The following is a 10,000-nucleotide window of genomic DNA, read 5'->3' as shown; positions in this document are numbered from 1 at the left end:
AAGGTGTAGTCTCTATGCCTGATGTTTTTGTATGTCTTTACGATGATTTGTGTAGTTTGCAAGTTCTGGTTCATTGTGTCGAAGTTTGATTAATAGTTGTGATCTGGAGGAGTTTTGCACTGGGTCGTCGGCTGATGTGAGATGTTTATAGTGTAGCTGTTGTCGGCTCTTTAGTTGTAATTTGTTTGTATCTGTAGTGTCCGGACAATTTATATTTGCAAGATCTAAGTCCATGCTCTGAAAGTCCTGCGGTATGATTAGCATGTTTAGCTAGTACACAATGACACACACACACACACACACACACACACACACACACACACACACACACACACACACACACGAATGAGAGCTGATGCATGCTTGAACAGAAATATAACTGTAAGGTCTTATCTTATTGGCCTTGCACAAAGTAAACAGTTTTTCTGTATGCAGGGTGTTTGCTATAATGGCCAATGTGAAACACACGATCTTCAATGCAAAGAAATCTTTGGAGAAAGTGAGATGCTTTTACATTTGTGTGTGTGTGTGTGTGTGTGTGTGTGTGTGTGTGTGTGTGTGTGTGTGTGTGTGTGTGTGTGTGTGTGTGTCACTTGGGGCAAATGTTTTAATTAATCCATTTCACTAGATGCAAGAAAGGCTGATGATTTTTGCTACGATTTAATAAACATAAGAGGAACTGCTGATGGAAATTGTGGCACATCAGAATCATCGTTTGTGCCTTGTGGTGCCTTGTATGATGAAATTTAGTTTCATATTTTTCATATAAAACAGATTTCTTGTTCAGAGATGTTGAGTGTGGTGTACTTATTTGTGAAGGAGGAGAGAATGTGACAATTGTTTCACTCAGTGGAGCAGTTGTTATTACTCAAATTACAACCAATGCTATTAATCCAATTATATGCAAGTGTGTTTGACATATTGTTGCAATGTGTGTGAACATATTATTAATGAGTGTTAATTAATTAATTAGGAGAGTTGAAATTACTTTTGAAGACGTAGCCAATGATATAAGATATGTGAGAGATGGGACAAAATGTGGCATAGAGAAGGTAGGAAATGTAGATATTGAGAACTGCGTGTTATGGACAGTGGGATGTACAGTGTGTGGGTGTCACACAGTAGCTTTGCAGAAGATACTCACATGCACACACTGTGACACACACACACACACACACACACACACACACACACACACACACACACACACACACACACACACACACACACACACACACACACACTGTGACACACACACACACACACACACACACACACACACACACACACACACACACACACACACACACACACACACACACACACACACACACACACACAGAATTGTGTGCCACAGTAGCATCTCTTTTGATATCTCAGAATCAAAGTTGTTCACACAATTTCCTCCACTAGATGCATTTAGATTGGTGTGGATTATTGAATGGGAAAACACATTTTGGAATTGTTGCGGTTATAATTAATACTTATTGATATCATAACTTGTTTGATCGTGAGTGTGACCATACACATTGCATTGATTTCAGATCTGTCAAGCTCGGAAATGTATTAACCCTAATACTCTAGCAGTACCCAGTTGTCCCACCGACCAAGCTGGAAACGTTTGTTCAGGAAATGGGGTTAGCAGTTTTTGAGTTATGTTTGAGGTTCGGATGCATTTCAGTGTTCTCCATTTGTCCTCAATCAGGTGTGTAATAATTTGAATAGCTGCTCTTGTTCAGAAGGGCTTGAAGAACCCGATTGCAAAGAAGGTAAGAGCATGGTATGGGGTTTGGAAGGGTTTCCAAGTATATCAGAGCTGAACACATCCAGTGATAAGTTAATTGTTAATGTAGTTTCCAATGAATAATATATAACAAATAAGCTCGTAACTTAATAAATAAACAAACAGTAGTCTGACAATTGGAGCGGTCATCTTCAAGTCACACACATCAAGTACTTCAGTTGAGAAACACGGTGGTCGGGTCTTTGTTGGATTGAAGCACTGCAGTTGAGGAACGTGCTGGGTCTTGGTTTGGACTCATTCTTGTTGCTATTGCAGCACATCGCAATACTGAGGTAAATGTGTATTGATGTTGCATGACTCACCTGCTGCTTGTGTGTAAACATTGTTTACTGTTAGTGCTGGGTGGTCGTTATGCGATGAATTGTTTCAGTGAAGCCGAGAATGGTGTTCCTGTTTATGAGGTGAGTCAATAAGGCGTGATTATTAATTGTTATGTGGATATCGATTACAAAGCAAAATTACAAGAAGTGCTTATACATGCATGATTTCCACATTGGATTTTGTAAATGTGAAACTAAATTTTAGAGTAACTAGAGTTTTTGTGGAAACACCATATACAGAGATAAGCCTACCAGGTGGTTGGAATGATGTCGTATGTGTGACTGTAAGTGCACAGAGAGTATAAGTGCTTGCCATTGGACGTGTGCTGCTGTTGCCATTGAGAGCATGCCCTATTGGGTACGTCTCAGTGTATAGTTACCAGGATGTGGTCAACGAGAATGTATTTTGTCGCCATAGAGGAAGTGGTCGGATTTTGAACTCTGAAACGACGTCGAGGGCTTGTCACTCTAACTGTGCATGTTCTTGTCGACTTAGTGTCAGTGTTTTTATGCACAAGTTATTGGTCAGTTAGTAACTGCCTGCAAGAGGTATAAGGAATGCTCTGTTATTGCTAGCCACATTTCCAAATTTGAGTTGTAGGTAGCGAGGAAGAGCAGGCTGTAGCTTGACTGCATGTAAGAAAGTCGTGTGTTTACACACTGGCATCTAGTCTGGGCTATTTGTGAGTTTCTGTAGTAGAGCTGGCCATCATGGTTCCAGTAGGATCGAAAGATTTGGGATGAAACAACTGTAATTAAGGACTAATTATCAGAGTACATAGTAATAATAGTCAGAGGTGATTATGACAGTAAAGCAACTGACCATGCAGTAGTGTGTGTGCATGAATTTTGTTATGTGTGACTTGTGGTTCTCTAGCTTGTTTGTCTTTTCATAACTCCATGCAGGTGTCTTGGTTTATTTTTGAAAAAGAGCAAACGAACACAAGGTGTTGAAATATCAAGACATTCATGCAATCCTAATGAGTTAGAAACATTCTAAGAACAAATCCTGGTAATAAGTATTTATAAGTTTTATAGACAAATTGAGCAATGGAAATATTGTGCCTTCAGTATAGCCATACAAAGTTGGAAGGAAGCATCAACAATATGTAGTCTGTCTCCAAGTCCATTCATTCATACTCGAGGTCATTTCTAGATGGTTAGTGTGTGTGTGTGTGTGTGTGTGTGTGTGTGTGTGTGTGTGTGTGTGTGTGTGTGTGTGTGTGTGTGTGTGTGTGTGTGTGTGTGTGTGTTGGCAATGCGTACGTGCACCAGTACATCTTATTACATTGTTTTGTTCTTGTTTAGATAAAAAATTGATAAACAAAAAAGACAGTAAGAGGAAATGGAGAATAGAATGGAGATGGTGAGGATGCTATTTAAACTGTGGTTGAGTTTCTGTAAGAGTCACCCGTACCCAGTGTTTGTCTGTCCGTTTCTCTGTCTGTCTGTCTGTCTGGCCGTTCGTCCGTGTCTATCTGTTTGTCTGTCTTTCACATATATTTTCAAACATTCATCTATCATACAAAGAGTGCTAGGCAATGACATAATGTTTTAGGTGCTGCAGTACACAGGAAAAAGCACTAAAAAACAGTAACAACTTAACTTAAAAGATAACCCAGGTCAGCCTAGTGGCTAAAGAACTGGGTTGAGTACTTAGCGCTACTTGTGTCACTTGACAAGCTTGCCATCTTCCTCAGTATGACTTTGGCATTGCATTTTTGCAGCTGAAGGGAGAATCTTTTTCGCCAAAAGTCAAGGAACTCTGCAGCGTTTGGTCTACCAATTTCGTCACATGATTTCTTTGCTAGTTTCTGCAGGAAGTTTCTTCCCATGACACCCCAGCGTCCAAAATGCTCCATAACCAGAGGAATGAGACTGACAGCAGTTCCACCTGGTAGACAATCCTTCTCGTATTTTGACTTTTTTCTCTCCTCTCTTCTCTCAGCAGCGGCGCCATCTGTTTCCGAAGATCTAGGGAAGATGTCCGAGCTCCATGGGTGTGCTAGAGCTATGTCCAGATCCACATTGCACCCAGAGTCTGAGTCGAAGGCTACAATGTCTGGCCGGTCATTGGAATTGGCATACCGATGCCTCGGTTCCCTTCGATGATGGATGTGCAGCTCCCGCAGGCAATCAGACCAGACTGATGCGAGCGATTCGTGCGACCAAACTGGCCCTCCACCGGTTTTGCATGTTAGCAGATGGTACCCACTGCTGTCCAGGGAGGCACCACAGTTGCATGTTGTCATCCAGTCAGAAAGTGGAATGGGCAAGCCCAACCTCAGCAAGGACGCTAAACGATACTCGTAAGAATTTAGTGCGAGCACTTCTGAAGTCGGGATTGCGTTCAGCCATGCACCAGCTCCTTTTCCTTTTGTAGATCGATGTCGTGCGGCATCTCGGGCTGTGGGTGCATCTGTGAACAAGATTTCTGCCTCACAGCGAGCAAATGACATGGATAGCTGATGCTGAACTTTGCCTGCAGATGTCAGATATTCGGAAATATGCTTTCCATCAGGGACAGATTGGGTCAGGGCGTTATTAAGAGCCCCAGTAGTTGAATTAACTAGGCTGTCAACAGCTGGAAAGAGACTTGGAAAACGAAGAGGCAGTTCCACAATGGCGTGAGCCCAGGATGCAACAAAGGCAGGCTGCGACACAAAAGCCAACGAAGTCATGCCAAAGCCACCAAGTCTAATTGGCAAAACAGCTTGGCGCCAAGGCATGTCCTCAATCTCGTTGAACCCAAGTAGATGGCAAAATGTCTTTCTTGTCTGAGAGTCGTGAATTGAAGCTGCTTGTGTGAGCAACTCAGGACGAACTGAGCGTGCCAAGTGATTCAGGCAAGGGACGTGAGAGCCTCTCAACAAGAGCATGGCACTCTGTATGTCTCCCAATTGAACAAGTTCGTTACACAGTAAGAATTTTGACTTTGCGATGTTCGAGCAAGAGGAGGCAACAAATGAAGGTGTGCCTACGGGTGCTCCAAGAAAGATGGCTCCATCATCAGTGACTGGTATGCAGTCAAAGCCTTCAACAGGATCACGTGTAGAAGGGCAGTAGATCTCACACTTTGAATCTGCAATGATCATGTTGATGGCAAAAAAAGACTTTTTCAGATCTTGAAAGGCAGACTGAATATCCGTAGGGTGACCCAGTACAAAGACGTCGTCCAAGTATGCCAAGATACGAACCTTCGGATGCATCTCCTGAAGATCTTTTAGAACAGAATGAATGGCAGTGGCAAATAGAACTGGCCCCAGCGGGTCGCCTTGATGGACCCCTTCTGCAGATTCGATTGTAACTGGAGTGATACCTTGCATGAATACCAATGGGCTGATCCTCCCATACATCTGAGCTACATGATTCAAGATATCTGGAAATGACCCGACCACTTGCTCCAACATCTGTTGTCTGCTGATGGAATTGAATGCATTTCTGACATCAGATTTTAATACAACCCAGTCGGGATTGTACTGGAGGAGTAGCTCAATGTGATGGACAATCAGCTCAGTGCCACACTCGGTTGCCACACCATGCTGGATGGGGCAGAAGAAACTTGAGAACAGTTCCTTTTTTTGTTGACATATAGCTCGAGCTGTCAACCTGCGTATAGCTTCACCAACTGCAATAGGTCGTATGTCGCCATTGGACTTGGGCAGAGCAATTAGCCGAGATGAAGAAAAGAGGGTTACTGCAGCAGCAGGCAATATGCCTCTAGCAATAGCCGAACAAGCGGAAAAAAGACAATCTGCTGTGAGCTCGTTTTCAAGTAGAACTTTCAAATGCTCGAAGCGCCAGCCTGAGAGACCTGCACCAGAACCCCGTGGAGCTCGTCTAATGGCATCAAACAGCGCTGAGCTTGACAGTTTGATTGAATCTTGAGACAAAGAAGGAAGATGCAACCCCGTGGCTCTGGAAGGGTGCTTGGAAGCCAGCTTTGCTGTGGTATCTTCTGAGGCAGGAGCTAGGCCTTTGCTGGTTAACAACCTGGAAGCTCTTGAAAGCTCTCCACATCTCACCAACCTCAGGGTAGCGGCTCTCCGTGCTTCATCACTACAACGAGGCGTCTTCTTTGAAGTTGATCCATTTAGCTGAAGTAGATCCGACCAATTCCAACTGAGAAATTTCTGATACCTCACTTTGACGTCACGAAAGCCATGACGTCCTCCCCTGACCATAGGCGTGAGAATCATGCGTGGAATGAGGAAGAGCAGCTTCCATGCTAGCTCGTCACCGGGATTGTCATGGATCTTTCGAAGGGCCACAGCACAACAGTCATGAAAGAGTGCTCGTGCAGCAGGCTTGATAGTTTGTACAACCCGTGGGGGAATGGCCCTGAGAATGGCATCCGAGGGCAGATCCCGGATAATGTTCCAGGCTGCAGTCTCTAGGTCAACATGGGCATCCTGTAGGGACACGCGCTGAGGTGGATTATGACAAGCGGAATCTCCAGAGAATGAATCCGGCACTGTAAGAGACGGCGGCAACTCAGAAAGGGTCTTCCGGACGTTCCTTCCAGGAGGTGACGATGCGCCGAGTGTAGTATGGCCCTGACTTGACCGTTGACCATCAGAAACGGATTTCCGAGAACGGCATTGAGAAGTGTGTTGTTTCAACTTCAAGTACCATCTTTTGCAGAATGAGCACTGAAGAAGATTCAGGCGAGCGATGAAATCCCCTGGGAGGAGATTCGGGTCGTGAGCATCGCGGATATGACACAGAACTCTCTTCAGTGTGTCCGAAACATGACAAGACTCGTATGGACATTTCTCGGCAGAAGACATTGCCAGAGAACGGACAAGCAAGGCGAAAACAACAAGGCCTCAAGTCTTGGATGCTACACCTGTCTGTCTGTCTGTCTGTCTGTTTGTCTGTCTGTCCGTCTGTTTGTCTGTCTGTCTGTCTGTTTGTCTGTCTGTCTGTCTGTCTGTCAATACTTATATTTCAAACATCATAATTCATCAGTAAAAGGCAAAAAGGTAAAGTTCACAAGCTACATGAAAAATACACATGTGTACACATAGCAGCTAAAAAATTATGCTACTACCCAGCTTTCATCTGTCTGTCTGTCTGTCTGCCTGTCTGTCTGTTTGTCTATGTATTTGTTTGTTTGTCTGTTTTTCTTGTGTTTGTGTGCTGATTTCTTCTACATGGTGCTTCAGAATCTTCCCTACGGTGTACACAAATATAACAGCTGTTTAGATCCTAATAAAACTTTCTAATGCTGCTTGGTTTTTTAGTAACCGCGAATTGCATCTTGAAAGACAGAACAAAGTTGTTGTTTTATTCACTTTTTAATATACAGCATCTAGAAACAGAGCAAATTTTTACATGATTATTGGAAGGCTTTATACATGATTGATTACAGTTAAAATATTGATAAAGGAAAAGTAAGGAAATGGGAAATAGAGATGGTGAGGATGCTATTTGAACCGTCATTATAAGTTTCTGTAAGAGCCATGCACCCAGTAGAAACTGTATCTAGAACCAAATTCTGATGAATTGCGCATGGGTTCGTACATGAAATTGCTTTCACAGTTGGTTGGTTTCTATGGCATGTTGTGGCTTGCTTTCGTCATCTGAGGTTTTTGGTGTTATCAATGAGATAACTGAGGGTGGAGCCAGAAGCCAAATGGCCAATCATCGTTATCTGTGTGGCTAATCTCATCGTACTGTATAACCTCAAAATTTTCGACATTCTTTCAGTTTCTGCGCATGTTGTCTTGTTGAGAGGTTGATGGGATGGGATGTATGCAGACATCCTGATTTCCAGCCAGCAGCAAGAACTACACGGTGAGGAAAGCTCTCAACTGATGTAGCCAACCCTAAAATATGTAGCTAACGTTTGGTTACAAACAACAGGAAACTGTGATACAGCATCAGCATGTGCATTTTGGCACCTTCCCATCACCATCCTCTTTCCCTAGCTTGTCCTTCTGTTGTCCTTGCCATCATCCTAGCCTTTGCTGTTGTTGAGCCTCGCCAGCTGTAAACCATGCAATTTGTTTCACTGCAAGCTGGTGTCATAACTCTCAACTTATTCGACTGTACAGTGACTAGAAATAGGATTTGATTTGTAGCATTCTTGTATGAATGTTATGCATTTTCTTTGTTTCTTTGTGTAACAATTTCGGGTCGGTGACCTTTGACTGACGACATCAGCATTTTGTGGTGACACCTGTCAGTCACCTGTCAGTGGCACCTAATTAAGGGAATTGTGTCACTGGCCGTGGCCAACCAGCCACATTTACCTGTCCAGCATTGTATGGTGTATCAATCTATCTGTTGGTGTGTATCCATGCAGTCTAGTTATATTGCTATATGCTTCATTGTTTTTTGCAGGATGAAGCAGAGTAACCGGTGGAAGCTAGCAGTTGGAGCTAGTTGCTGTTTGTGGGTTCATAGCTTTTAGCTGTATGATGAGCATTTACCACTTACTACCCTGGAGGATTAGCATTAATTTCTCCATCAACTAGCTGTGGATCAGGTGTGTACTATACAGTAGCTATAGTGTGTGGTAGGTGTATGATGAATACAGTAGCTATACATATATAAGTAGGGTAATGTATGATAATTAAATTAGTGAGTGATACTTTTAAATAACTATCTACCTTGTATCTTTTCATAGATTCTAGCAGCTAAGTTCATATTGATGTCTAAATGTAGCTCGGATGTGTAAGTATATATATACTGCATGGTGTCTCAAGGTTTGGTCATCCTTATGCCTCGTGGAAGTGAGTAATGTAGAGTAATCTCTATGTAACTAAACAAGCTGTGTGTATAAGGGGCTAAACTTAGGAATCTTTGATTTGTTGTACTGTACTATGCTTTACTAATGAACCTTGTATAAGGCCTATAGGTATATTATATATATATATATATATATATATATATATATATAGAACTAACTACCAAATTCTACACTACGCTACGGTGGGTATATCCCAACTATCAATGTCCTGTACTTCAAGTTGAATTCTTCTGAACAACATCCTTGCATTGTATTTCCACAACTGTACCGAAAGTTGTTGCGTCAAATTCTGGAAAGCTTGATGGAATCGAATTCCGCTGACAGCTGAAGTTTTAGATGCAATAGCTTTTAACGTTTTAATGCTGAACGGAGACCAGAAACCCAATGTTTCCAATACCAAGGGGTAAAAAAGACCACCTGTTGCCAGAACGTTTGCTTCGTGACGTGTGTCCTTCTGTTCTTCACCTGCTTCAGCTGCTGCCCCAGCCCTTACTGCTGCTTTTGTCACGTACAATGGCTGCAATGAGTTTCTGACTGTTATGTCGAAATAAGCTGGTTTGCCCTCTAAAAAGTCAGGATGAAAAACATCACCTGGACGACTTTCGTCACTACCACTGCATCTCACTTCCTTTACCACGTCTTTATTCTCAACTAATAACGCCTGGAAAATGACTTCTGCCAATGCGTTGTGTCTTCTGGTGCGTTCTGGACCTGTACCACAGCTGATGAGGTGATCTCCAAAAGGATCGATGTGTTGACGACAAGTGCACAGGATCGAAGTTGGAGGAGAGGGAAACATCTTAATCCCTAACCAGAGCCGTATAGAAATGACAAACTCATGAGAAAGCATGGAAAGGCCGAGATTAGGGTTTGGTATTGCCCTCAACCACGCTCCCGCATGGGGTGTACTGATGGAATTTAAACGAGCTCTGTCTCTCAAGCTGGCATTGTTCAATAAACAATTGAATAAATCAGCATCGAGTTTTGATTGAATTTGTCGTTGAGTCGAGTTGTTGAAATCTAGAAGCAAATGACTGTGTTCGTTTTTCAGAAAGGAACAACTCTGAAGATAACTTTCAGATTCTTCCAATAGCAGTGAAGTCGGAACGTGTACGTTTG

The 10,000-nt window shown here is 42.8% G+C and overlaps 4 protein-coding genes across 6 annotated transcripts in view; 1 reads left to right on the top strand and 3 right to left on the bottom strand.

The window, feature by feature from the left end:
- LOC134197241 (zinc metalloproteinase-disintegrin-like lachestatin-1) overlaps positions 1–3,283 on the top strand; it is a 17,185-nt gene extending 13,902 nt beyond the window's left edge. For all 3 annotated transcript variants that reach the window (XM_062666526.1, XM_062666525.1, XM_062666527.1), the window contains exons 19-30: positions 1–3; positions 56–136; positions 198–251; positions 436–499; positions 629–734; positions 788–907; positions 974–1,052; positions 1,545–1,637; positions 1,706–2,076; positions 2,141–2,205; positions 3,031–3,136; positions 3,196–3,283. The exon at positions 1–3 is cut by the window's left edge and continues 102 nt beyond it. In XM_062666526.1, the coding sequence (XP_062522510.1) occupies positions 1–3; positions 56–136; positions 198–251; positions 436–499; positions 629–734; positions 788–907; positions 974–1,052; positions 1,545–1,637; positions 1,706–1,867 (762 nt within the window). In that variant the 3' untranslated portion in view covers positions 1,868–2,076; positions 2,141–2,205; positions 3,031–3,136; positions 3,196–3,283. The remainder of the gene's footprint in view (positions 4–55; positions 137–197; positions 252–435; positions 500–628; positions 735–787; positions 908–973; positions 1,053–1,544; positions 1,638–1,705; positions 2,077–2,140; positions 2,206–3,030; positions 3,137–3,195) is intronic.
- Positions 3,284–3,694: 411 nt separating this feature from the next.
- Positions 3,695–5,575, bottom strand: LOC134197329 (uncharacterized). The gene has a single exon (XM_062666624.1). The coding sequence runs from the start codon at positions 5,532–5,534 to the stop codon at positions 3,753–3,755; it is 1,782 nt and encodes a 593-aa protein (XP_062522608.1). The 5' UTR covers positions 5,535–5,575; the 3' UTR covers positions 3,695–3,752.
- Positions 5,576–5,632: 57 nt separating this feature from the next.
- Positions 5,633–6,914, bottom strand: LOC134197670 (uncharacterized). The gene is made up of 2 exons (XM_062667016.1): positions 5,734–6,914; positions 5,633–5,666 (listed from the first exon to the last, which is right to left on the bottom strand). Exons 1-2 carry the CDS (start codon positions 6,912–6,914, stop codon positions 5,633–5,635), a joined length of 1,215 nt encoding a protein of 404 aa, XP_062523000.1.
- A 2,122-nt stretch (positions 6,915–9,036) lies between these two features.
- Positions 9,037–10,000, bottom strand: part of LOC134197669 (uncharacterized) — a 3,032-nt gene continuing 2,068 nt past the window's right edge. The window contains exon 1 of the mRNA XM_062667015.1: positions 9,037–10,000. This exon is cut by the window's right edge and continues 2,068 nt beyond it. Coding sequence (XP_062522999.1) covers positions 9,054–10,000 — 947 coding nt within the window. The 3' untranslated portion in view covers positions 9,037–9,053.

Source organism: Corticium candelabrum, chromosome 22 (genome assembly GCF_963422355.1).
Source record: "Corticium candelabrum chromosome 22, ooCorCand1.1, whole genome shotgun sequence".
In the NCBI taxonomy this organism is placed as follows: Eukaryota; Metazoa; Porifera; class Homoscleromorpha; order Homosclerophorida; family Plakinidae; genus Corticium; species Corticium candelabrum.
Note: the sequence above shows the minus strand (reverse complement) of the source record. Positions and strands in the feature narration are given on the sequence as shown.

Bases quoted from the DNA above. Each gene is read 5' to 3' on its own strand.
- LOC134197329 (XM_062666624.1), bottom strand. From the start codon at position 5,534: ATGTTGGAGCAAGTGGTCGGGTCATTTCCAGATATCTTGAATCATGTA.
- LOC134197670 (XM_062667016.1), bottom strand. From the start codon at position 6,914: ATGTCTTCTGCCGAGAAATGTCCATACGAGTCTTGTCATGTTTCGGAC. The intron at 5,667-5,733 runs GTTGACAGCTCG...TGCCCCATCCAG, and splicing joins GTTGGTGAAGCTATACGCAG to CATGGTGTGGCAACCGAGTG.